Here is a 27,184-nt window from a genome sequence, read left to right as displayed (position 1 = left end):
TATATATATATATATATATATATATATATATATATATATATATATATATATATATATATATATATATATATATATATAATGATATAAGCCTGGTATATAAATATATAATAATAAAATAGATGCTATTGCAAATCATCAATTAATTTATTTTATTACTAGTATATGTTGAAAATCCACCCCAACAATAAACAATAAACCTTATTCTATATGAAAGAATATATACAATCTTATTATAATTAGCTTAGCTTGTACGGAGTACATTGATAGATATTATCAAAAGAGATTGCTAAATCCATATATAGTTGGTTTTATAAGGCGCTGATGTTCGCCGCACACAGAAAAGGAAACATACATACACAATTACACATAAGCAATTATGACGCACTAAATAGAATAGGATTCGGACGTACAAAATTAGTTTTATACTCTATCAGTACGTCGAGTTGATCACATAACCACCGCCGATTTAAGAAATGGACGACGACGGAGAAGATTAAAACGATCATCATCTTCATCATGGTTTGGTGTTGTAGCTATAGTAACATCCGTATACAAGAGAATTGCCATCTCAAATTTGACATCATTTACTTTATCAAAGTAAACTTTATACTCAAGATTCCCAACTACAAGAGTTTCCTGAAAAGTAGTACACGGATTAACAGTCACCGAATTTGCTTTATAAATTGCCTTTGAAATTTTAGACCAATCATTCAAGTAACCTGCTAATTTATACTTAGTATCCTTTGAAGTATCCCCATCTACAATGGCTTTCTCAATGAACTTGAATCGAGCCGCCTCCGAAACCATTTGAACAACCCTCATAAAGAATTCAGCTTCTTTAGGGGTGTTTAGCTCGTTTGATGGTTTTCCATACACATCTTGGATGCTTTCTCTTAACTTATACATCGACAATGAAAGTGATGTTATATTTACATTAGAATATCTAACGAGTGAATTATAGTTACCTCCGAAATTAGTGGTTCTACTTATAACTGCGTTAGGGAAAAGATGATCTCTTGCTCGTTGAGTTGCGTCGTTGAGGAAATTAGACCGAAGTTGACCGTTGACTTTGTCTTGGTATCCCCAAACGTATAAATCTTTGGGGTCTATTCCGACGCTAACCCATTCTGTGTTGCTGATTTTAAGGTCGATGGTAATAAAATCGGTATTTGTTGATGGAAGGTTTTGTGTTGTTGGTAAACCGCAAATTCGAACTCCGGGTGCTTCGATTTTATTACGTAGTCTTGTTAGGAAATTTGAGTAGCATTTAATGTTGGTGAGACCCTTTTCTATTTCGAATCCTACGCTGCCGAAGTAGCCTAGTGTTTGGCCACAATCGTCGGCTGTCGCAATGACTTCGACCGCCAAAGAAGGCGTAACAACCACTATCGTCAATATGTACCACCAAACACATATTGCTGCTGCCACCGCCTTCATTATCGTAATAACTTCTAAAATAATCAGATCAGATAAGATCAGATCAGCAGTTAGAAAAAACAGATAAGACCAGACAAAGAGAATTGAGGCTAATGACGAGTAGAAAACTTACGGAATCACTAGTATATTTGCTGTTTGCAAATTGTGGTGCGTCCTTAGTATCCTTAGTACTGCTCAGAACCTATCATCTGATTTGCCTTAAATAGGCAAAATGAAACATTGTTGAAATAATAATAAAAAGTTAAAAAAAAGCACATGATTCGTTAATAGCATGCAAATTGGCAAGTTGTTAAACAAAAATAAAGAAAGATGCTTGAAAAATAAATTAATACAAGTACAACGTTTGGAACAAATAATCTAAGCTAGTTTCTAATAAAGTTGCCTTCATTCAATGGCCCAAGACTTTATTCTTTTTGAAAGTCAATGGCCCAATAATTGATGGCGGCTTCGTCTTCATATTATTGTTGTTACTAGATTAGGATAAACACATGGATAGGACTGTCAAAAATTGATCCGATCCGAGAAACCGACCGATATCCGAACCGAATATATGAAACCGAACCGAACCGATCCGACATTGATCCGAAATCCGATTTGACCCGTAAATCAAAGACCCGAACTCGATCCGCTAACAATCCGAGGAGACCCGTGACCCGATTAGTATCCGATTAGTTTTAACCGAACCGAACCCGCATCCGACCCGGTAGCAATCCGAAATCCGATTTTACCCGATAACTACTCGACTCGACCCGACCCGATAAAACCCGATATCCAATTTAACCCGGATTGGTGTTGACCCGGTCTGAATGAACCCGTAACCGACTTTCAACCAAAATTTGGACCGAGGGAGTAGAATTCTAAAAAATTAGTATTTGACATCTAATATTAGAATTATAAAGTGATATGAATTTGATAGTGAACTCGAGAGCTACTCGATCCATACAACATAAGAATCTTGCCAACCAGATCTTAGCCCGAACCACAAACCGCAAACTCAATCTGTAATAGACCCCGGTCGGAGGTGCGACCAGTCCGAACTTGACCCGTACCCGAGACTCACGATCAAACTTAACCCTAACCCGAGACTATATCCGATCTAGACATGACCCATTCTCGCTGTAAATCAGTTAAAATAGTAAATGAATCCGACATACACCCGAATTCGAGACTTATCCGATCCGGACACCACCCATACCCCCAGTAAGCCGGTAAAAATAACAACTGTATCCGACATACACCCGAACCGAACTAGACCCGAACCAAATTAAACCGATACAAAACCGTTTTAAACCCGAACCTGTTCAAACCGAACCCGAGATTTAACCGAACCGAAATTACCCGAACCGAAACCGACTCGAAACCGAAACATCATATTAACCGACTTCATCCGAAACCGAAGTTATCCGAACCGATCCGAATTGACCCGGATAGAAACATTAACCCGACATTATCCGATTTCGACAAGACCCGAACCGTTTATAACCGATCCGAAACCGATCCGATGACCCGATTTGACACCCCTACACATGGATACTCGATGTATTTAGTTCATATGGATATGGTTGAGACATTCGATATATTTAGTTAATATGGTTGAGACATTCGATATATTTAGTTAATATGGTTGAGGAATTCTATTAAGATTTAGTGTGTCTCATTCGACGTCTTACTTAAAAAAAAAAATCAGAATAAATGAGGGTGCATGTAAATATTACCGCCCCTCCATCACTCGTATCAAACATAAAGTTATTTTTATCCATTGTTACTTTTATAGTCATACTCACCCAACATTCACACTACTTTTTACCTCATCACTCTCCATCTTCTACTTTATTCAGCTAGAGATGGTTTTAACACGGGACCGCGGGACGGGACGGGACTAGTGCGGAGGATAATCCCTCCACCCCTATATCCACCTAAAAATCACACCAAAACCTGCCAGTCCCATGATGGATACAGGTACCTATCCGACCATGCATCCCAGCCCCGCAACTCGTTAGTGAGGTACTAAAATTAATCCCCACTCTAGCATCACTGGCCTGTTATCTAGATTTTCCTAAAACTCACGCTTAGACATGCATTACTTAGCCCCGGCCCACAATAGGTTTCAGAACAGGGCCCTAACTACAGGGCTGACATATAATTTCTGACCAAAACCGAAGTGACCCGAAAAACAAAATTCACACATTCAATCCGCATAAGCACAATAATCCCGTACAATAACATTATCCAATTATACCCGAACCGATTATAGCCGAGCCGTAACCAACCGATGACCCGATTTGACACCTTAAGATAAAAGGGCCCCCGAAATATAAACATTGGGTTGAAAATTGAATGGAAGCCCAATGAATAAACAAAACTGCTTATACTGATCGACATACACGTGTATAATTCTATAAACATTTGGGCCGGCCCTGGCATTACTACGGGTACGATTGTACGAAGTACGGAGTAGTTTATTATTACGAGTACTCAAACTAGCATGGATTACGGAGCAGAAATGTACTCCCTCCGTCCCGGAATACTTGACCTGTTTTCCTTATCGGGTCGTCCCTTAATACTTGACCTGTTTCTAGAAATGGAAATATTCTAACAATATTATATAATTTTTCACTCCACCCCTATTAACCCACCTACCCCCTACTCCATACAAAAAATAATTAAAAATTCAACCCATACTCTCCTCCAACCCCACCTCTTAACCCACCTCCCACTAACTACATTAAAATAATACCCCACTATCAACTACTACCTATTAAATTAAATAAGTCAATTCACGCCCCTTAAACTCTGTGCCGGTCAAACCGGGTCGAGTATTTCGGGACGGAGGAGGGAGTACATGTTAATAAATACTGTAGAATGGGGAAGTGCATGCGTTGCATCAAATGCCTTGATAAACGTGGATTACCGCACTCAACAGTAACACTGATAGAGCTGCACACCAGTTTTTAATTGATACTCCCAATACTTGGGAGAGGAATTTATATAGTTGAAGTAGTGATTGGGTGAGTGCCTTTTCATATCCCAGACAGTCCCTTTATTAAGGTTATATATACAGAGGGCCTAAATTGAATCGATCAGGGTAGAGACTAGAGAGGGAGACGGGAATGGATAGCGAAATGTTAGCGTACTTGATCAGAAAAGAGTTGGTTCATCAAGAACTGGTTCTGGGTTTTCTGAAGAGCGCGTACAAGATGGTGGGGAAGAAAGGAGAGGTGCACATAACTCACAAGACAGCTCACCCTTTTGATCGATGGAATATTGAGGAGCTTGGTAGTGAAGCAGGTTTGTACTTGGTTGAAGAAGTTGAGTTTGATAAGTGGGATTATCCAGGGTATTCTAACAAGAAAGGTGAAGGCCATGGAAGTAATTGTGATGATTCTTTCTGTTTATGCCAAAATTCGTATGGGGGCGACTTTCGGCTAGGGTCGACACTAACTAAGCAAAGAATCAATGACACAAATAATGAGGCACGACACAGAGGAGTGTTGACGCGGAAAACCCAGGAATAAGGTAAAAAACCGCGGATAGCTATGAGGCTATCAATCCACTAAGTATTCTATATGATTGTTTATGCTTTTTCTTCTGAGAATCGATAATTACGATCTCAAGTACAATAATGAATGATGAAACAGTTTATGACTTAGGAGTTTCGAGGCTTGAGTGAACGTGGCTTGCTTATCATCATCTTCGTCTTTTTATAGGGTATTCTCAACGGTCTAATCGGTTGAGAAAATCCCTCAAAGATAGGAGAATCTTCATCACACGTCTCTTCAGCCTTCAACTGCTTCCGCGCTTCTCGCGTGAGTCTTGGACTCGTTCTTGCTAGCTTGACGGCGCTGCCTATCATGGGCTTTAGGTCAACTTATCAGCCCGTCTCTCGAGGACGCGCCTTAGTTGCTTGTACTTTGTCGCCTGTCTTTCGTCGGCTGTACCTCGTTGTATGATGCTACGTCGGACGTATCTCCCTGGAGCTGTGTTTACCTGCGACACGATACGACCTGGCTGACACGACACGACCAAACGTTAGAACGGTTATGTCGTTAGTCCAAAAAGTGGGATAACAGTTTGCCCCCAATTGTGAATTTGCGTAGTCATACAAAGCAAAAGAAACAATTCAAATTAAAAAACCGTCTTCAACTGCCTAGTTCGTGGGATAAAACCGTTCAAAATTCTAGAGTAATAAATACCAATTCACGACATGCAATAAAGTTCTTCACACCAAGTTTTTCGAAAAATTTCTAGATCTGAAAGCAGGAGAGAGAAGAGGGAGAAAGCGAAGTCGATTTTCGCACTGAGTTTGTTCGATTTTCAGGTAAAATTTGCTTTCTTTTTCGATTTCCTTGTAGATTTTTGTAAGTGAGATGGGTAGATCTAAGTCGGTTGTAGCGAGAGGAAAGGGGGAGTCGGGTTCCACTCGGGTTAAGTCCCTTAACCCTATATATTCTACTGTGGTGGATCCGGTGGCTTTTGTTGAACTTGCTGGTTTGCCGCCGTCGGCGGAAGTGAAGATTCCCGGCTCGGATGAGGAAGCCTTTGATTGTCCAGAGGGGTATGTGGTTATGTATGAGTATCCGTTCACAATTGGCTTCAAATTTCCTTTCACTCCTCTAGTTAGGTCCTTTATCGAGGTTTTCCATTTGAGTCCGGGTCAGTTGATGCCCCAGATATGGCGGGTTTTCACGGTGGTGCATGGAGTTACTGCGGACTGGCGTACGCCGTTTGACCTGTCTGATTTGATGTACTCTTACGACCTAGCACTGCAGAAGTGTTGTAGGTATACCTTGGTTACGAAGAAGGGGAAGACGAACTTAGGTGTTGGTTTAGGTGTGAACGACAGGGGTTGGCAGAGTCGTTTTGTCTTTGTAGGCAAAGATTCTCTGGGAGATAAAGGGCGGTTTCTGGTCGAGGGATGGACGATGGAAGGTAAATGTGTCGTTTTATCTTTGTTTCTCGTCGTTTTACTGAACGTCGCCTTACTTGGTTTTGTTTTGCAGTTGTCAAGGGGTCGTCGTTGACTGAGTTGAACGCTGATTCTGAGGATAAGTATCGGAAGTTCTTGGGTTATTCTGTCGAGGATAGGTCTTTCAGTCGCGACGGAGAGTTTTTAGACGAGCAGGCGGTGGACCGGTCAGGCGACGTCGCCGAGGAGGAGGAGATAGACGAGGGATCAGGTCAACTGACTCGTCGTCGGAAAAGGTTGGATTTGCTTGAGGAGGTAGTGGCAAACTCGTCGTCCGCCGAAGGTGAAGTAGGTGATATGGCTGACAACTCAGGTATTTGTCGTTTGTTTATTTCGGGGTTTGTATATATTTTTGTTTTTGTTTTGGATAATGTTTGACCTTTATTTTTTGTATTGGGTGTAGAGCATACTCTTTCGTCTCGGCCTGTGTCGAGGATGTCTCAGAGTGAGATTCAGGAGCGTGCGAGGAAGCGACTTAGGTCGTCCTCGACTTCTGGTGGACGGGGTATGACGGTTGTACCTCGGTTTTCTGCGATAGGTTCATCGGCCGAGACGCCTGTCGTCATAGGAGCCGAAGGCTTTCATCCGATTGCTTCGTCGTCGCCTCCACAGCCGTTCAAGGCGTCGTCTGCTGCTGTCGACGTTAGTAAAGTGTCTACTTCATCGGCCAAGAAGCGACCTGTCGAGACGGATCCTGTCGAGGATACGGTTATCACTTTGCCCCCAAGCTTCTTGGGTGATGAAGAGGCGTCGGTTATATGGCCTTTCGCTGATCGCTTGATCTTGCCTACGACGTATCGACGATACCACGAGGTGGATCCTCTTCCTGTCGCGTCGGACGCCGCTGAGCTTAGTCTGCGGGTGAGTTTTACTTAGTTTTTTTTTTTTTTTTTTTTTTTTTTTTTTTTTTTTTTTTTTTTTTTTTTTTTTTTTTTTTTTTTTTTTTTCTTTTTTGTTTGTGAAGGATGTATGTTGTGTAAATCTGTTTTGGCATTTTGGCTTTGCGCAGGCGTCGCAGGCTGCCTTGGCCGTGCGTAGGCAGTGTTCGTTGCTGTGCGACGAGGTGACGAATGTAAGGCAGCTGGCGGCGACGGCGAAGAAGGCGGCCGCATCGTGGGAAGCGAAGTGGAAAGCTGCTGAGAAGAAGGTTGTGGATCTTGCTGCGGTGATTAAGGCCAAGGGTGATCAATTGAAGGGTAAGGATAAGCAGTTAGCCGACGTGGCTAAAGATCTGGAGAAAGTGAAGGAGGAGTTGACCTCGACGACAGAGGAATTGGATGGATTGAGGAGCTTGTACGACGCCCTGCAGGAGGAGGCGAAGGACGTCGAGGCTCTTGCTATATGGAGGACGCGGGCGCAGATGATGTATTCCTGCCTGATTGGGGAGACTAGCCTTTGGCCGTGCCAAAAGGAGGTGGATGACTATCTGGCTAACGGCGGTACCATGGCTGACCTGTCGGTGCCCGTGGTGGATCCGGAGGAGTTGGCGAAGACGGCTGACACTGCTAGTACTGAGGCGACGGAGGTGGATGCTGCTTTGTTGGTGGTGAGTGCGCCTGTTCCGGACCAAGAGGGGGAGGTTTTAGCTGTTGGGTGCGAAGAGGAGGCCCTTGCCGTCGTTTCTCAAGACGAGACGGTGGACGTGGCGTCGGTGGAGGTGCCAGTCGTGCCCCCAGAGCAAGAGCCGGAGCAGGAAGTCGTGGTTTCTACTCAGGAAGAAGGGATGTATTAGTTTGTAGTTTTTGAATTTTCTGTTGGTTTTTGTGTTTTGTTGGTGAACTTCTTTACTCGTCGTCGATGGCGGCGACGAGGTGGTTTGGATGACTTGTGTTTTTATTTGTCGTCGGTAGTGGCGACGCTGTGTGTGGATAATGTTTAGTTTTTGAAATTTCGGAAGTCGTGGCCTTAGGGGTCGCGCGTCGTGTGTGTTAAGTTTGTGTTTCTTTATGGTTATCCCGTTGCGTTTCGATGTCTTAGTTTCGTGTAGCAGATGCTTTGCGAGTAATAAGTATTGAACCGACTGATGTGTAAAATCATACCTGCGTTGTTACTTCGTTGTCTCTTGCGGTCTCGCTCTGAGTCGTACGTTGTTGCTTGTGGATGTCATTCGTCGTGCGTCTTGCATTCTGCAAAAGAAAACAGGGGTCGCTAGGAGGATTGGCCGTTGGGGATGCCAACGGCCCTCCGATGCCTAAGTCAGTAATGGTTTTTTTTTTTTTTTTTTTTTTTTTTTTTTAAAATAAAACGATAAAGAAAAGAAAAGTAAAGACGACGATGCGGCGACTGATAAAATTGGTTACGACAAGGTTTCAAAAATGGTAGAGTTTAAGATGTGTGGCGTTCCAGCTTCGGGGGACCGACTTGCCATCTTTGGTAATGAGTCTGTATGCCCCCTTTCCGACGATTTTGTCGATCAAGTACGGTCCTTCCCAAGCTGGTGCTAACTTACCCGCGTTCAATTCTTTCGTGTTTTGAAATACTCTGCGCAGTACCCAATCTCCTTCTTTGAACATTTTCACTTTGACATTTTTGTTGAAGCACTTTGCCACGATTTGTTGCTGTGACGCCATCCTTATCAATGCTGCTTCCCTGAGATCTTCTGTGTTGTCGAGGTTTTCGCTGAGTTCTACGTCGTTTTGCTCTGGCGTCATGAGTCCATATCGTGCACTGGGCAGCGTCACTTCAGGGGGAAGTACCGCTTCGCACCCGTAAACGAGCGAGAAAGGAGTCTGTCCCGTCGCCGTCCTAGGCGTCGTCCTGTTGGCCCATAGGATGGATGGCAATTCTTCTGCCCATCGCCCCTTCTTGTCGTCCAACCGCTTTTTCAGCGACGCGATGATCGTTTTGTTGCTGGATTCCGCCTGTCCGTTTGCTTGGGGGTATCTGGGCGTCGACGTCTTTAGCTCGATGTTCCATGTTTTGCAGAAAGCTCTTGTCTTGTCGCTGATGAATTGTGACCCGTTGTCGCAGATGATTTCTGACGGTATTCCGAACCTGCATATTATGTTAGTCCATATGAACGAGCATACCTCTTTGTCCCTTACTTGTTGGAACGCACCTGCTTCTATCCACTTGGAAAAATAATCTGTTAGGGCTAACATGAAGACCTTTTGTCCTGGGGCGACGGGCAATTTGCCAACGATGTCCATCCCCCATTTCATGAAAGGCCACGGAGTTAGGGTTGGATGCAAGAATTCGGATGGTTTATGTGTCATACCTGCGTGTCGTTGGCACTTGTCGCATTTGGATACGTACCTCATGGCGTCCTTAAGCATTGTTGGCCAATAGTATCCATTTCTTTTGATTCTGGTTGATAAGCTTCGTCCTCCTTCGTGTCCTCCGCATTCTCCTTCGTGGTATTGTTTCAATAGCGTTTCCCACTCGATCTCTTCGGCACATCGCATCAACATTCCGTTTGCTGATCGCTTAAATAGTACGTCCTGCAAAATAACATATCGTGAAGCTTTGAAGAGTATCTTTCTGGCGTCTAGCTTGTCGTCGGGTAGAGTTTCGTGCTTTAGGTAATCGAAGATGGGTTTGGTCCAACTGTCTGTGTTTAAGGTTGATAGGACGAGGCTGGCGTCTTGTGGTATGTCTTTTTCGACGGCGGGCGATAGTAGGTGCACTAGAGGTATGGTCGAGAATGGTGATTTTCTGAGTGCGGATCCTAGATTGGCAAGGGCGTCGGCTTGCGTGTTTAGGTCTCTTGGGATTTGTTTGATGGAGAAGGGTTTGAATTTGGAGGTTAATTCTTTTGCTTTCTCGAGATACAGGGTCATTTTTAGGTCTTTAGCTTCGTAGTCGCCGTTAATCTGGTTGACGATTAGTTGTGAGTCACTGAAGATGTTGAGTCCGCTTGCCCCTAATTCCATAGCTAATGTCATTCCGGCGATTAGCGCCTCGTATTCTGCTTCGTTGTTAGTTGCCTTGAAGTCGCAGCAGATTGCCTGTGCTATCATGTCCCCTTGTGGTGACTTCAGTACGACGCCTAAACCTGCACCACGAAAGTTAGATGAGCCGTCGACGAAGAGTGTCCATATTTCTTCTATGTTGTTGATGAGTTTGACTTCGTCGTCTGCTATTCTTTCTAAGTCGGGGCTGAAGTCTGCCACAAAATCTGCTAGAGCGTGCGACTTTACAGCCGTCCTTGGTTGATACTTGATGTCGAACCTTCCTAGTGCCATTGTCCACTTCTCCATTCGACCTGTCAGTTCTGGCCTACGCATCACAGACTTGATTGGATAGTTAGTCATCACCACTATTTGGTGAGTTTCAAAATAATGCCTTAGTTTCTTAGCTGCAGTAACGAGTGCTAAGACGAGTTTTTCGAGGGAGGAATACCTGGTCTCTGCTTCCAGTAGTGACTTACTGATGTAATAAATGGGTAGTTGTTGTGCTTCGTCTTCTCGAGCTAGGACCGCGCTTACTGCCGTCGAGCTAACGGCTAAATAGAGTTGTAAGACTTCTCCTTCTTTTGGCTTGGATAGGAGGGGCGGCGACATCATGTATTTTTTGAGGTTCTGCAGGGCTGCTTCGTGGTCGTCGGACCAGTTAAACCCCTTGTTTTTGCGTAGGACGTCGTAAAATAATCGGCATTTGTCCGACGACCGTGATATAAAACGGTTTAGTGCCGCCACTCTTCCTGTCAAGCGTTGTACCTCTTTTATGTTCCGCGGGGATTGAATGTTGATGATCGCGCGCACTTGGTCGGGGCTGGCCTCGATTCCTCGTTGGGTGACGATGTAACCCAAGAATTTTCCTGCGGATACTCCGAAAGAACATTTAGTCGGGTTAAGTTTCATACCGTACTTTTTTAGTATGTCGAAGGATTGTCGTAGGTGTTCCACGTGATCGTCAGCCTTCCTCGACTTCACCAGCATGTCGTCAATGTATACCTCCATGGTGTCTCCGAGTTGGTCTTTAAACATCTTGTTGACTAATCTTTGGTACGTCGCACCTGCATTTTTAAGACCAAAAGGCATGACTTTATAACAATAAATTCCTCTATCCGTTACAAAAGATGTTTTTTCCTGGTCGTCTGGGTGCATAAGGATTTGGTTGTATCCTGAGTAGGCGTCCATGAATGTGAGTAGCTCGTGTCCGGCTGTGGCGTCGACCAGGGCGTCGATGTGCGGCAGAGGGAATGGGTCCTTGGGGCAAGCTTTGTTGATATCTGTGAAGTCGATGCATACTCTCCATTTTCCGTTCTTTTTGCTGACGACGACGACGTTTGCTAACCAGTCTGGATATTTGACCTCTCTGATCTTCCCTGAATCTATCAGGTTTTGTACTTCTTCGTCTATGATTTTATTCCTTTCGGGTGCGAACTTACGTCGTTTCTGTTTTACCGGTTTGAAGCTGGGGTCGACGTTGAGCTTGTGGGTAATCACGTCTGGGTTAATTCCTGTCATGTCCTCGTGTGACCAGGCGAAACAGTCCGAGTTTTCTCTTAGAAACGACACTATCTGACTTTTGATGTTGTCAGGCAGTGAGGCTCCGACCCTTATGACTTGGTCTGGCTTTGTCTGGTCTAGTACTATCTCGTCGATTTGTTGGTCGTCGGGGTCGTCCGACGTCGACCCTGGCTGTAATTGCTAGATGGGTGACTTGGATGGTTTCAGTGCTGTCTCGTAACATTTCTTCGCATCCCTTTGCTGCCCTTTGATTTCCATGACCCCCCACTTGGTTGGAAATTTGATTGATTGGTGATATGTTGATGGCACTGCCTTCATTTTGTGGATCCATGGTCGTCCTAGGATGACGTTGTACGCTGATGGACAATCGACGACGTTGAACTTGGTCATCATGTTGACGCCTTCTGCGTATGTAGGCAGCGATATCTCTCCTACCGTCCGTAGTGCTTCTCCACTGAACCCTACCAGGACTGTTGATCTCCTTACTATGTTTTTCTCTTCTAATCCCATTTCTTGTAGTGCTTCCAAGAACAGTACGTTGGCTGAGCTTCCGTTGTCGACCAGTATCCTTTTGATCAATGCGTTTCCTATAGGGAGCGATATTACCAACCCGTCGTGGTGCTCCCGCTGTGTATCTACGGAATCTGAATCGTCGAAAGTAATAGCCATTGCGGTCAGGGACCTGTGTAGTGCGACCTCGTCTTCGGTTTGCCCCTCTTCTACGGTCTCAGATTCTCCCCTGTTAATTTTTTTAGCTGCAGAAGAGGTTAGTCCACAAATATCTGAACCACCGGAAATAACATTTACCACTTTTTTGAACGGTGGTGGTTCTGGTCGCTCGCTGCTTGTCGCTGGGCCGGGCAGGGTGGTTTGCTCTTTGGAAAATGTTTCTTTTCCCTTGTCGCTCAACAGTTCCTTTAGATGCCCCCGTTTCAGGAGGTATGCGACTTCCTTTCGGAGGGAGATGCACTCCTCGGTTGTGTGTCCGTTGTCGCGGTGGAAGTCGCACCATTTGCTCATGTCCTTCATGGAGTCCGGTCTGTCGTTCTTCCGGGGCCATCTGACTGTTCCACCTACATTTTGAAGGGCGTTCACCACACCTCCAATGTCGACGTTGAAGCCGTAGTCGGAGATGTTGGGGTGTTCGACCCGCTCGTTCCTGTAAACATTGTTAGTATCATAATACTGATTGACACTTTGTACCTGCTTTTGCCGAACATACGGTTGGTGTCGCCAATTGTTGTTCCTTGGGGTGTACGATCTTCTGTCGTTGCTGCCCCCCGTCGATCGTTGAGATGCTGTTCGGATAACCTCGTCGTCTTCGATTCGCATCTGGGCGGTGGCCCTTGATCGCACCTCTTCGAAAGTTGCACAGGGGTATTTGGTTATTTCCCGGTATAGCTCCGAATTGGGGATGAGGCCTCTCTTGAACGCCTCAATAGCAGTCCTGACATCACAATTTTTTATACCAATTTTTTCACAATTAAAACGGTTGAAATAATCGCGTACCGATTCGGTTGGCCCTTGAACCAACCGATAGAGATCACTGGTTTGTTTTTCTAACTGGCGACTGCTGGCGAATTGTTGGTAGAAGGCGTTGATGAGGTCGGACAGACAGGAGATGGATCTGGGAGGGACGTTCGTGAGCCATTCCAACGCTGCTCCATCGAGGGTGCCACCGAATGATTTGCACATAACAGGTTCCACTAGGTCGTGCGGAATCCCGATCTGCCACATGCGCTGCTTGTAGAAGTTGACGTGCCTATAGGGGTCGGATGTCCCGTCGTACAGGGTGGTCCAGGTTGGGAGCCGGAGTGTGTGTGGAACCGTCACTCTAGCGATCGCTTCGCAGAACGGCGACGCGGCATATCCGTCGGTCGGCTCGGTCTCCACTGGTGTAGGTGCCCCGGGGAACCTGGTCATCAACTTCATCAGGCGGGAATAGTGCTTTGTCATGCGTGCATCCATCTTGTTCAGGCGTTGGGTCACCGGATCGGGAGCTTCTTTGTCTTCTTCCTCGCGGGTTTCCTCCTCATCGTCGGTCACGTCTTCAAAGTCATCGGGCATCTCGAACGTTAGCTTTTTTGGCTTCCCACCTTTGTAGCGGGACTGGTGCTTGTTGCTCTTTACAGATTCGAGCTCTTTCTGGAGGGTTTCGTTGGATGCCCTCTCTTGGGCTAGTTCGGCTTGGGCTTTCTCGTAAGCCGCCTTCATCTCTGCGATCGTCATCTCTCCAGTAGTCATGGTGAGAGGGGTGCTTTTGTGTAAAACTTAGTTAATGTCCCCACAGACGGCGCCAAACTGTTTATGCCAAAATTCGTATGGGGGCGACTTTCGGCTAGGGTCGACACTAACTAAGCAAAGAATCAATGACACAAATAATGAGGCACGACACAGAGGAGTGTTGACGCGGAAAACCCAGGAATAAGGTAAAAAACCGCGGATAGCTATGAGGCTATCAATCCACTAAGTATTCTATATGATTGTTTATGCTTTTTCTTCTGAGAATCGATAATTACGATCTCAAGTACAATAATGAATGATGAAACAGTTTATGACTTAGGAGTTTCGAGGCTTGAGTGAACGTGGCTTGCTTATCATCATCTTCGTCTTTTTATAGGGTATTCTCAACGGTCTAATCGGTTGAGAAAATCCCTCAAAGATAGGAGAATCTTCATCACACGTCTCTTCAGCCTTCAACTGCTTCCGCGCTTCTCGCGTGAGTCTTGGACTCGTTCTTGCTAGCTTGACGGCGCTGCCTATCATGGGCTTTAGGTCAACTTATCAGCCCGTCTCTCGAGGACGCGCCTTAGTTGCTTGTACTTTGTCGCCTGTCTTTCGTCGGCTGTACCTCGTTGTATGATGCTACGTCGGACGTATCTCCCTGGAGCTGTGTTTACCTGCGACACGATACGACCTGGCTGACACGACACGACCAAACGTTAGAACGGTTATGTCGTTAGTCCAAAAAGTGGGATAACACTTTCCCCATAGGTGCATGCTCTACCTTCAAGTTTCGCAAACTTTGATCAGTGATCTCGCTTTGTATTCAATGTGAACGTAATTTTGATAGTGGTGCACGTAGAGGTATGTGCACCACGGTCCACTATCTAAATTGTGGGTGATCACACCATATCATCAAATTGATGCATGGTTTGTTTGGTGATTTTGATTATACCCTCTAGCTCAAATGCAATTAGTAATTGCTAATTGCATTTAGTTGGTTTTTATTCTAAGATATGCGCAAAAAACCATCATAAGTTTACCCCGTCTTTCATAAATAATGGTATAAATGGTGTGTTTCAAAGTATATTTTGGAAGGATTACGAAAATAGAACTGATATGTAGTATGGAGTATAGGCATAGTCATAAGCTCATTACGAAAATATATGACTTTTCACATACACAACATAGTCTATACTTCGTACTTCGTAATCCGTATTAGAGAAACCAAGAGTCAAGTTGGAATTCAGTACAAGTAACTAAGCACCAAATGCTTTGAAAATTGTACTTTACGTACCTAGCTAGCTTGTTTTTACTGTAATTAGATTTCCAATACTTGATTTGGGACACGAATCAGTAAGAAGTAGAAGTTTTTCATATACCAGTCCCTATATAAAAGGAGTACGACTACTTTCTAATATGATTAGAAAAGACACACTAGTAATAATTTTTGACCATGAAATATAATTGTTGGGTGCCAAAATGGATCTACCCATTTTGGCCCAAAGTAACCACATCCCCCATAGGTCCAATATAATGATAGGACCATAAAAGAGCCTCGTATGCCCAAATAAGCCCACTTACACTGTGGGTCAAATACTATTATAAATACCTTCTTTGAATGTAAGAGAACGAGAGATCAAAACTCTCACAAAAGATTCATTCTTCCTACATACTCTCTCCCCTAAAATACTCTCAAATACACATTATTTATACACTAACTTGGGCGTCGGAGGCTCCGCCTCGGGTTAAACCCCGAGGGCCTGGAGTTTATCTTGCAAGGAAAATACACAACCTAGAGCCCAAACTCGGAGCAAGTCTGAGACGCTCACATCATCATCGAGGTAACCAAAATACCCGAAACAATAATGATTAGGCACATTTTTGTAATTGAGTGGCAGTCTTTTTGTGAATTTTTAATTACAAACCCTCAATTTTACAAGAAGTTTGGACCTTCAATTATACAAGTCAAGCCTGGTTTAAAATATTGCAACCCAACTTTGTTTTAGACAGTTGGTTATAAGTATTGATAGTAACCATATATTGTGTATAAACATACTACTAAATGCACTGTTGACATTACCAGTGCATACAAAATCATTCACTTTTCTACTGATCGATATGGACTTGAAATTAAACTAGCATAAAAGAACAAACCACTCCAAATTACATAACCAAAAACACAAACAAAAGGTTAAACCATATGTTCAACAAAAATGTATAGCTAGCTTTATGGGTTGCTGCAAACGGATGACAGCAAGTTCCCTAAGCAACTCAGCATTCCATTATTCTCAGCCTCAGATTCATCTTCAATGGGCTCGAAGAAAGTTAGTGGCGCATATCTTCGCTCATCAAAAAAGTTGCCAAGATTATAATCTAATTCCTCAGATATCAACTCCTGATGATGCAGATCTAGTATCTCTGTTCTTAGTTCTTTTATAATCTCAGTAACCACTGCAACATCTTCACTTGACAACTTCACTTCTGTAGCAATCTTCTCCTTGACAAACTCATCAATGTTACCTGTTTCCATTCCCATTGGGTACTCAAACTTCATCTTATTTTCAACCTTAATCCTACCTCTAACTCCAACATTATAACTAATACTCAAACTCATTGGTACAATAACATTGCGCTTCATACTTCCTTGTAGTTTGAATATCTTGTCCTCACACTTAATCTCCTTCACTAGCTGCATTAACCCATCCACCTGAGCACTCGTGACTTGACTCAGACTTAACTCGGCTTGACTCAGCCTTGACTTGGCTTGTCTCACAACTGCAAGAAACGGGTGATTCAAAAGCTCAATTGCAGGGTATCTAAAACATGCAGGAGCAAAACACATATCAAGAAACTGCTTAATCTCTGGATTTCTCACTTTTTTTAGTATGCCAGGCTTTATACCAGCCTTAATCTTTGCGTAGATCTGTTCACTGTTTCTGCATTCTGGGTGAAGTTTTTCCCGAGTGATCATCTGTAATACACATATCCCAAAAGCATATATGTCAACCATCTCATTATAATTTCCTCCAAACATTTCTGGTGCCATGTACAGAATTGTACCACAACAAGTGTATACAGTACTCTCTGGTTCAATTAACCTGGCCATACCAAAATCACCTAGTTTAACCGTACCAGAATTCCCATCAACAAAGACGTTCATCAACTTAACATCACGATGAGCAATCGGAGGATCACGAGTGTGAAGATAATGCAACCCGTTTAGAATCTGTCTACACCAATTCTTGATTGATGTATGATTTACAGGAACATGTTTGCAGATGTAGTGTAACAGAGTCTCTGAAGAGAAAATTTCAGTAATCAAGTGAAGTTTACTGTTTTCACAATCAAGCCAAAAATGATAGCATTTCATTATGTTTTTATGATCTAACAACTTCATCATTTTAGCTTCTGCAATCACATGCCAAAGATCAAAAGAAGAGTTTAATACTCTACCTGTTAAAGCTACCACATTCCAAGCAATTTCTATACCGTTAACCTCATCGAATCCTTTGTAAACTTTTTTCCATAACCCTTCTCCTAATATCTCGTTGTACCTTACGTATTGCCCTGTTGGGTCTCTCTCTGCAACCTGTGAATCACTACTCGAAGACATTACTTAACAACACCAAGAACCCAGAAACTGAAAAAAGGATTTGAATTGGGATGATTTCTTTGATTTTCTACTGGAGTTTAATTGCTACAATGAACGTTTTCTTGAATGTGGTAGAAATATCTGAAAGGATTAATTTGAAGAATAAATGGAACTGAATGATTTGTGGATTGAATGATATTTATAAGGTGATATCCAAAGTGATGATTAATCTGTTCTGGCATTAACGGGGAATTAAGTTAAGTCGGTAATCAAGAAATAGAAAATACCCTTTCTTGATTTTTTATTTAAAAGAAAATAATAATAAGAGGGTTAATATTCAGTTACAACAGATAAGTTTAGTTATATTTAAGTAAATCGCACTAGGATGTTATTTTTGCTCCTAATAACTGAATATTTTTTATTCAAGTTTTTTTTTTTTTTTTCTTACGGCCTATCTTACACAAGTCATAAATCTTAACCATTACGACTAAAATTATTTGTCCTATAGGTTATAGAATTTTCATTATAAGTTATTCCGTATTTGACAACCTAGAGATGATTCGACATGATGAAGTACTAACCGCCCAAAATATTGTAAGAGATGTTTCAGAGGTTAAGTGGATGTTTTGTAAAGCTCTATTCTGGCTGAGAGGTCGCATGTTCGACTACCATATCTAACAAATTGATTTTTTTTTTTTTTTTCGTTTATTTTAGGAAAATTTGTTAGATATGATCTTTTTTGAAACACAAAAATTGTAACAAATGACTTTTTTTTATAAAAAAAAAGTTTGTGACATAGAACCCAATTTGTTTTATTTGTTGTGAATAAAGACCAAAAACTATTTTACGATGGTCAACGCCAATTTTTCGACATTGACTGACGCGTGGCCTGCACGTGTTCCTTTTTCAATAATTCCATCCTACTCCATGCATTACGTATGTTTGATGACTGCAGTAGGAAAATGCATTACGTATGTTTGATGACTGCAGTAGTACGGAGTAGTTGTAAAAATGCAATATGATACTCCATAATAAATAGAGTAATATTTAAGCATATGTCAAAATAAAAAAATAAAAAAATAAATAAAAAAAATTACACATTAGGCCTATGTAGAAACGTAGATATATTGATCCTGTATAAACCGCTATCCAATATGATCCAATATAGATCTGTAACGTACCACAAATCCGAATCGACAACACTAATTAATACTCCGTATTACATATTGTCCATAGCAATGAAATAGAGTAATGGACATAGACCCACTCATTTACTTCGAAGTAATGGACATAGACCCACTCATTTACTTCGAAGTAATTCACTTAGTAGTTTTAACAAGATCCATTTGGTACGGTTCTTTTTTACTATCAAAAGCATAAAGAATTAACCAATTGCCTGTTGATTAAGTGGTGATTGAGACTGAACTTGGTAGTGAGAACTCGTGTTCGATCCCCCGCAACAACAATTGGGAAGGGACTGGAACCTATCCACCCAGAACTCGTAATGATCTTGTCAAAATAAATTATAAAAAATTGGTAACTTTCTTCCCACAAATTCTTATTTATTGTATATGGGAGTAAATGTTAACCTAAGATGCTTAAACGTTATCCCAATATATATATATATATATATATATATATATATATATATATATATATATATATATATATATATATATATATATATATATATATATATATATATATATAACCCCGATGTATAATACATTTATTATACATGTTATGCGTGCAAGACTTTTACTTTCTTTTTAGGCATAATCCATCGTAAATTTAGTGCATATACACCAGATCCATTTAAGAATTAGACAAGGGGTTAACAAACTTCAAATTAATATAATCATTTATTGGTCACACAATTGGTTGAGTTTCTATTTATTCCCTTCTTATATATAGGTAGATCCGGCCTATATGCTTCATGAACATAAACTTACACTCTTAGAATTATATTATATAATATCTTTGTTTATAATTTCTTCAAATTTTTTTTGCCTATTGAAGTATATATATAATGGGGTACTTTGAAGTCCTCATGGTACTCTTTTCTCTTGTTCTTTTTTACTTCCTCTACCACAACAAAAATGGTTTACCAACAAATTGGCCAGTTTTTGGTATGCTTCCTGGGATCTTAAAAAATGTTGATAGAATTCATGTATTTTTAATTGAAATTTTAGAAGTATCTCATTTAACCTTCAATTTTGAAGGTCCTTGGTTCACCAACATGCAAATATTAGCCACCATTGATCCTCCCAACATTCATCATGTTATGAGCAAAAACTTTCAAAATTATCCCAAAGGCTCCAAATTTAATGAGAGGTTTGATGTTCTTGGAGATGGGGTTTTTAATGCCGACTTTTTTGTGTGGCAATACCATCGAAAAATGGCTCAATTTTTCCTTACTCACCCAAAGTTTAACCATTTTTTGGTTAAGAAAACTTTGGAAAAAGTCGAAAATGGACTTATCCCCGTCCTTAATCATGCTACTAATCTCGGTTTCGAGCTCGATTTGCAAGATTTGTTTGCAAGATTCACGTTCGATGCAGGATGTACAATCATGATGGATCACGATCCGTGTACGTTGTCCATTGATCTTCCTATTAATCCTTCCTCCAAAGCCTTAGATGATGTTGAAGAGGTGATCTTTTATCGCCATGTTGTGCCCACTTGTGTTTGGAAGTTTCAAAGGTGGTTAAATGTAGGAAAAGAAAACAAGTACAAAAAAGCATGGGAAGTTCTTGATAGTTTCATCTACAAATGCATAGCTTCCAAGAAAGAAAAGATGATGAGTAAGGAAGAAGACAATCATAATGAGGTATGTATGGATCTACTCACCTTATATATAAAAGAAGATGAAACTCTTAAAACTCCGGTTGGTTATCACGGGGATAAATTTTTAAGGGATACAGTTCTTACTAACTTTATAGCAGGACGAGATGCGACCAGTGTTACGTTATCCTGGTTCTTTTACGTCCTCTCACTGTATCCACACGTCGCTTCTAAGATTAAAAAAGAGTTACAAAATAATAATAATGTAATGATAGATTGGAAAAACAATATTAAAGAGATGATCGAATTGGAAGCTAGTGTATCTTCACGGTGCTTTGTGTGAAACAATGAGATTATATCCACCGATGACGTTTGAGGCTAAGGCCCCTATTGCATCGGATATACTCCCTAGCGGGCACCACGTGAATCCAAACATGCTAATCGTATTCAGTTTGTATGCGATGGGAAGGATGAAATCTATATGGGGAGAAGATTGCAACGAGTTTAAGCCAGAGAGATGGATAACGGAACAAGGGAATATTAAACATGAGCCATCATACAAGTTTTTGGTGTTCAATGCAGGTCCAAGGAGTTGCCTAGGAAAAGACATGGCCTTTATCCAAATGAAGATTGTTATTGCCACTATACTTGAAAACTATGTTATAGAACCGGTGGAAGAACATCGTGTTGTTCCTAATATCTCGATATTCCTTCGCATGAAGTATGGTTTTAAGGTTCGGGTATTCCGTCGGTCTCATCACTTATCAATTTAAACTATTCAACGTACTAATTTCCATAAATTATTTCTAGTTTGTTATGTGTGCTTCTTCTTGAATTTTATGAACGTGTATCTTATGAAATTATGCATCATTATTATTTATTTATTTATTATTATTAATATTATTATTATTATTATTATTACTATTATATTATTATTTTGACACTGTTTGTGATATTATTCTACCACAAGGCCACAAGGCCACACGGCCCACACCCCCAATTCAATATCCCTATCTTTAAAGTCACTATTTTAATTTTCGGTCTTAGAAGAGTGTAGTCCTACCTTGCAGCGGCCAGCGATTGATGAATGATAACATCAAATTAATGAGTGCTGGAAAAATTTGTTGAAAATTTCATAACATATACCAACTTTTGTAAACAATAGTACTATGTTCAACAACATTAATAACTGAGTGAGGGGTGAATTAACTTACCTGCTACCTCATCAGCTCATCTAATATCTTGGTACTACTGTTTTGATGTACTTTGTTACTCTTTTGCTTATACTTTAGTAGACTGACAATTTTATAATCCTAATCTACAATTTTAATTTTTGAAAGAAGGCATGAAAACAAATATTCCATACAACTGAAGCAAGAAGGCAATGCACTTTGTTTAAGAATTATGAAATACTTTGTTTTATAATAAACAAACATTCTGGATGCTGGTATCGGTAAGATGAATTATGAAACACTTTGTTTTTTTAGTAGCCCCTTCCAGAATTATTTCGTCATGACAGGATATACAGATTATATAAGCCAAACTTAATTTATTGTGTTGATTGGCCTCTTTGATTTTCTGCTAACTAGCCCCCTTAATTTTCTACTAACTAACCCCCTTGTTTTTCTGCTGACTAGCCCCCTTATTTTTCTGAAGCGCTTTAGAATTCCACTGGATTTTAAAATTCAAACTTTTACTTTTGATCGCCCATAAATTGAGGATTAATTGGATTCATCCTAGCTAATTATGTTTTTATTTCACCATCAAGTCATTCATTTCTGTCGTTGTTGTAAACTAATTAAGATCTACTTTAAGTAAGTATGTAATTTGCTTGCAATTATACTTTAATTTCTACTTTAAGTTAGGTTTGTTGAGAAAATTTTAAACACTATACTCCCTCCGTCCCGGAATACTTGACATGTTTTCCTTATCGGGTCGTCCCTTAATACTTGACCTGTTTCTAAAAATGGAAATATTCTAACAATATTATATTATTTCTCACTCCACCCCTATTAACCCACCTACCCCCTACTCCATACAAAAATTAATTAAAAATTCAACCCCTACTCTCCCCCAACCCCACCTCTTAACCCACCTCTCACTAACTACATTAAAATAATACCCCACTATCAACTACTACCTATTAAATTAAATAAGTCAATTCAAGTCCCTTAAACTCTGTGCCGGTCAAACCGGGTCAAGTATTCCGGGACGGAGGGAGTACAAAGTACGCATGAGTGTTGTCTTGTCCCACAAGACTATAACTCCAATGTCTTCACTACAAAGCACGTCTATGGCTTATGGAGTAATGGCTCTATCTACCCATAGCTAGCTAGGTCTACTACACATGGGATAGGACACACTGTCACACATTACACATATACTACTCGTATATGATTGACATGTTTGAGAAAGCAATGAGATAAAAGGAGTACGACTACTTTCTAATATGGTTAGAAATAACACACTAGAAACAATTTTTTATCCCGAGATAGACACATTTTCATAATTGATTTAGTAGTCTTTTTGTGAATTTTTAATCACAAACCTTTTGGACCCTCAATTTTACAAGAAGTTTGGACTCAATTTTACAAGATCAAGTTGCTTTAAAATATTACAAACCATTTAATTTAGACAGTGGGTTATAGGTATTGCTAGCAAGTAATAACCATATATTATGTACAAACATATCATATATGTTGTTCAAATAATAGAATCAGTCAAGTTTTTGTTCAAATAATTTGACTGTAAGATGTAATAATAGACGAAATTATTCACTTTTCTACTGATCGAGTACTTGAAATTAAACTAGCATCTCCAAATTACATAACCAGAAACACAAACAAAAGATTAAACCATATATTCAACAAAATTGTATTGCTAACTATATAGTAAGTACATGCAAAATTAGGGCTATGGGTTGCTGCAAACGGATGACAGCAACTTCCCTAAGCAACTAAGCATTCCATTATTATTCTCAGCCTCAGCTTCATCTCCATCTCCCATGGACTCAATCAATATCTCATGTGTCGTCGGCCTGGCATCAGAAGGATTCTCAGCAAATAAGTTCCCAATATTATAATCTGATAATTCCTCTGACATCAACTTCTGATTATCAACAGTATTAGGTTGAGACAGTAGCTCTGTTCTTAGTTCTTTTATTATCTCAGTAGCCACTTCACCATCTTCAGTTGTCAAATTCATTTGTGTAGCAATCTTCTCCTTGACAAACTCATCAATGTTACCTGTTTCAATTGCCATTGGGTACTCAAACTTCATCTTATTTTCAACATTATAACTAATACTCAAACTCATTGGTGCAATAACATTGCGCTTCTTACTCCCTTGTAGTTTAAATATCTTGTCCCCACACTTCATCTCCTTCACAACCTGCATTAACCCATCCACCTGAGCACTCGTGACTTGACTCACACTTAACTCGGCTTGACTCGTACTTGACTCGGCTTGACTCACAACTGCAAGAAACGGGTGATTCAGAAGCTCAATTGCAGTGGGTCTGATAGATGCAGGAGCAAAACACATCTCAAGAAACTGCTTAATCTGTGGGTCTGTCACGTTGTTTAGTATGTCAGGCTTTACACCGTTCTTAACCTTTGCGTAGAACTCATCCTGGTTTCTGCATTCTGTGTAAGGGATTTCTCGAGTGATCATCACTAGTACGCACATCCCAAAACCATATATGTCAACCATCTCATTATAATTTCCTCGGTAAATTTCTGGTGCTATGAACGGTGATGAACCATAATAACTGTGTTCCCTACTCCCTGGTTCAATTAACTTGGCGGAACAAAAATCACCAAGTTTAACAATCCCAGAATTTCCATCAACAAAGATGTTCATTAACTTAACATCACGATGAGCAATCGGTGGATCAAGAGTGTGAAGATAATCCAACCCTTCAAGAATCTGTCTACACCAATTCTTGATTGATGTATGATTTACAGGACCATGTTTGACGATGTAGTGTAACAGAGTCTCAGATGAAAAAAACTCAGTAATCAAGTGAAGTTTACTGTTTTCATAATCAATCCAAAAATGATAGCATTTCGCTATATTTTCATGATCTAACAACTTCATCAATTCAGCTTCTGCAATCAAATGCCAAATATCAGAAGCAGAGTATAATAATATATCTCTTACAACTACGACGCTCCAAGCAATTTCTATACCATTAAACTCATCAAATCCTTTGTAAACTCTTTTCCATTTCCCTTCTCCTAACAGCTCGTCGTACCTTACGTATTGCCCTGTTGGGTCTCTCTCTGCAACCTGTGAATCACTACTCGAAGACATTACTTAACAACACCAAGAACCCAGAAACTGAAAAAAAAGATTTGAATTGGGATGATTTCTTTGATTTTCTACTGGAGTTTAATTGCTACAATGAACGTTTTCTTGAATGTGGTAGAAATATCTGAAAGGATTAATTTGAAGAATAAATGGAACTGAATGATTTGTGGATTGAATGATATTTATAAGGTGATATCCAAACTGATGATTAATCTGTTCTGGCATTAACGGGGTATTAAGTTAAAGTTAAGTCGGTAATCAAGAAATAGAAAATACCCTTTCTTGATTTTTTTATTTAAAAGAAAATAATAATAATAAGAGCGTTAATCTGTTATGGTATTAAGTGACTGATTCTCACCGTTACAACAGATAAGTTTAGTTATATTTACGTAAATCGCACTAGGATGTTATTTTTGCTCCTAATAGCTGAATATTTGTTATTCAAGTTTTTTTTTTTTCTCATAACCTACCATACACAAAATATAATTTTTTTTTTTTTTTCTGGTGTTAGTACACGATTCGCCCTTATGGCTAATCTGGATTCGGGGCGAGTTTCGGGTGGTTAGGTTTCAGTCCCCTCCCAATTGTTGTTGCGGAGGATCGAACACGGGTTCTCCCTACCAAGTTCAGCCTCAATCAGCACTGAACCAACAAGCAATTGGTACAAATTATGAATCTTAAACATTATGACTAAACATCATTTTGCGCTAACTAGTTATAAGTTAATCGATAGGTTATAGATTTATCATTATAAATTATTTCGTAGTTGACAACAACCTAGAGATGATTCGACTAACATTAATCATTTGATGATTATAATCATAAGTGATTCCTCTTATGGTTGGGGGGTTACATGTTTTTCATGTTCTTGAGTTAAAGATCTCATTACACTCTCTTAATGGCATTGATCTCTTTTGGTCCTCTTTGGTTGTTACAAATTGATGTTTCCCCTTCTTCTAGCTTCCTTTCTGATTTTGCCGAGTGAATTTGGTGGTTATTATCCATATTTTTTGAGATAATTAATCTCTCATAATAACGAGTTATTACTCTTGATTGTCATTGATCACTCTTGACCTTAATTTGAAGTTCTTTAAGTGTTTGATTTTACCACTCGTTCTTTATATATATATATATATATATATATATATATATATATATATATATATATATATATATATATATATATATATTCTCACTTCTTTGAGTGGATATATATATATATATATATATATATATATACATATATATATATATATATATATATTCTCACTTCTTTGAGTGGAGATATGGAAAATCAATCTTGGATTATTTCCTTGTATTTTATTAGTAAACTTCTGCCACGATTAATACATAATTACTCATATCTCTTCAATCTTTTTTGATTCCTTATTCTTTTGGGCATAAGTTTATGTGGCTCCATCTCATCACCCAAAAGTGTCTCTGTTTGTTGAGAGTTGTGTAAACCTTATGGAACGAATCGGTGAATACAATTGTACACCCCAGTTGCACCGAATCTCATTTTAAAGGTAGTGGTTTGGTTACCACGGCACCATGATTTTCTAAACACGTTCTTATTCTTATTATAGTATTTTGCCTTGGAAATCCAAGAATTACAACAATTTGAAAACGAGATTTATATCAATGGCTAAATACTACCTTATGATATGTGAGGAAATTTATGTTAGAGGTTTTGAGTGAAAAAGAAGGGAAATTCAAAAGATTTTCAAAGGTATTTTTATTCACGTTTTTTTGGGAGCAGTCTCAAATATTTACCTCGATCGAGGGTCATCCGTGGTCGGATCGTTCTGAAATTTTGACACAATATCCAAGACATCTTGGGCTTTTCAACGGACGGATTGTCAATTGATGATTTTGATAGTCAGTTACAACTACAACAACTAACCTGATTTTTCTAGCTACGAAAAGTCATAAGTAAATTCTTGGAGAAGATGATTGGTGAATGGTGGTTAGGATGTCGTGATGGAGAACTGCTTGAAAATTTTGGAATGTCATACAATACGCATATTTCATTTAATATCAAGGGACATTCATTCTAAACTAATTCTTTTAATGATTATTCTAACAGGTTCGATTCTAGTATCCATTTCAACAAAAATATATTTTGTGAAGTGGGCAATAATAACATTGATTTTTATGTTGTCAAATGAAATTTGTTTTAATGACTACTAGAAAGTAGATGACTTGAATTATTTATTGTGTATGATCATGTTTTTACATTATCTAGTTTACTTTGGTTTCATGTTTAGTTTCATGAGGAGACCTTAGTTTTATTAGAGGTGTGTTTTTGGTCTTTGCAAGACTAATGTGAATTATTTGTGGTTTGACTTATTTTCTTGTTGAAGGAATTTTAAGTTTGTTTGGACTTGTTTTTTAGGTATTTTACAAGTAGTTTATTTAAAATTGTGATTAGATTATAAGCATTTGTACGTTCTC

At 40.0% G+C, this 27,184-nt stretch overlaps 6 protein-coding genes and 1 pseudogene across 7 annotated transcripts; 3 read left to right on the top strand and 4 right to left on the bottom strand.

The window, feature by feature from the left end:
- Window positions 1-185: 185 nt before the first annotated feature.
- LOC110782092 (antiviral protein MAP) lies at window positions 186-1,711 on the bottom strand. Of its 2 annotated transcripts, XM_056837765.1 has the most exons (3): window positions 1,550-1,711; window positions 720-1,451; window positions 469-636 (listed from the first exon to the last, which is right to left on the bottom strand). In XM_056837765.1, the coding sequence occupies exons 2-3, from the start codon at window positions 1,435-1,437 to the stop codon at window positions 611-613; spliced, it is 744 nt and encodes a 247-aa protein (XP_056693743.1). In that variant the 5' UTR covers window positions 1,438-1,451; window positions 1,550-1,711; the 3' UTR covers window positions 469-610. The 2 variants fall into 2 exon arrangements, with proteins under 2 accessions (XP_021841867.1, XP_056693743.1); XM_021986175.2 differs by having other exon boundaries at window positions 186-1,451; window positions 1,550-1,709.
- A 2,836-nt stretch (window positions 1,712-4,547) lies between these two features.
- On the top strand, window positions 4,548-5,269 carry LOC130467711 (uncharacterized protein At4g26485-like). Its single transcript, XM_056836310.1, has 2 exons — window positions 4,548-4,806; window positions 5,145-5,269. Exons 1-2 carry the CDS (start codon window positions 4,548-4,550, stop codon window positions 5,267-5,269), a joined length of 384 nt encoding a protein of 127 aa, XP_056692288.1.
- Window positions 5,270-5,804: 535 nt separating this feature from the next.
- Window positions 5,805-8,596, top strand: LOC130467710 (uncharacterized). The gene is made up of 4 exons (XM_056836309.1): window positions 5,805-6,366; window positions 6,438-6,716; window positions 6,807-7,264; window positions 7,413-8,596. Exons 1-4 carry the CDS (start codon window positions 5,805-5,807, stop codon window positions 8,133-8,135), a joined length of 2,022 nt encoding a protein of 673 aa, XP_056692287.1. The 3' UTR covers window positions 8,136-8,596.
- A 3,401-nt stretch (window positions 8,597-11,997) lies between these two features.
- Window positions 11,998-14,061, bottom strand: LOC130467709 (uncharacterized). Its single transcript, XM_056836308.1, has one exon. It carries the CDS (start codon window positions 14,059-14,061, stop codon window positions 11,998-12,000), a length of 2,064 nt encoding a protein of 687 aa, XP_056692286.1.
- Window positions 14,062-16,270: 2,209 nt separating this feature from the next.
- On the bottom strand, window positions 16,271-17,656 carry LOC110782198 (probable serine/threonine-protein kinase WNK6). The gene has a single exon (XM_021986325.2). It carries the CDS (start codon window positions 17,654-17,656, stop codon window positions 16,271-16,273), a length of 1,386 nt encoding a protein of 461 aa, XP_021842017.1.
- A 1,906-nt stretch (window positions 17,657-19,562) lies between these two features.
- On the top strand, window positions 19,563-21,337 carry LOC110782093 (alkane hydroxylase MAH1-like; annotated as a pseudogene).
- A 1,843-nt stretch (window positions 21,338-23,180) lies between these two features.
- Window positions 23,181-24,993, bottom strand: LOC110782199 (probable serine/threonine-protein kinase WNK11). The gene has a single exon (XM_021986326.2). The coding sequence runs from the start codon at window positions 24,731-24,733 to the stop codon at window positions 23,333-23,335; it is 1,401 nt and encodes a 466-aa protein (XP_021842018.2). The 5' UTR covers window positions 24,734-24,993; the 3' UTR covers window positions 23,181-23,332.
- Between the last annotated feature and the right edge of the window lie 2,191 nt (window positions 24,994-27,184).

Source organism: Spinacia oleracea, chromosome 2, assembly GCF_020520425.1.
Source record: "Spinacia oleracea cultivar Varoflay chromosome 2, BTI_SOV_V1, whole genome shotgun sequence".
Lineage (NCBI taxonomy): Eukaryota > Viridiplantae > Streptophyta > Magnoliopsida > Caryophyllales > Amaranthaceae > Spinacia > Spinacia oleracea.
Note: the sequence above shows the minus strand (reverse complement) of the source record. Positions and strands in the feature narration are given on the sequence as shown.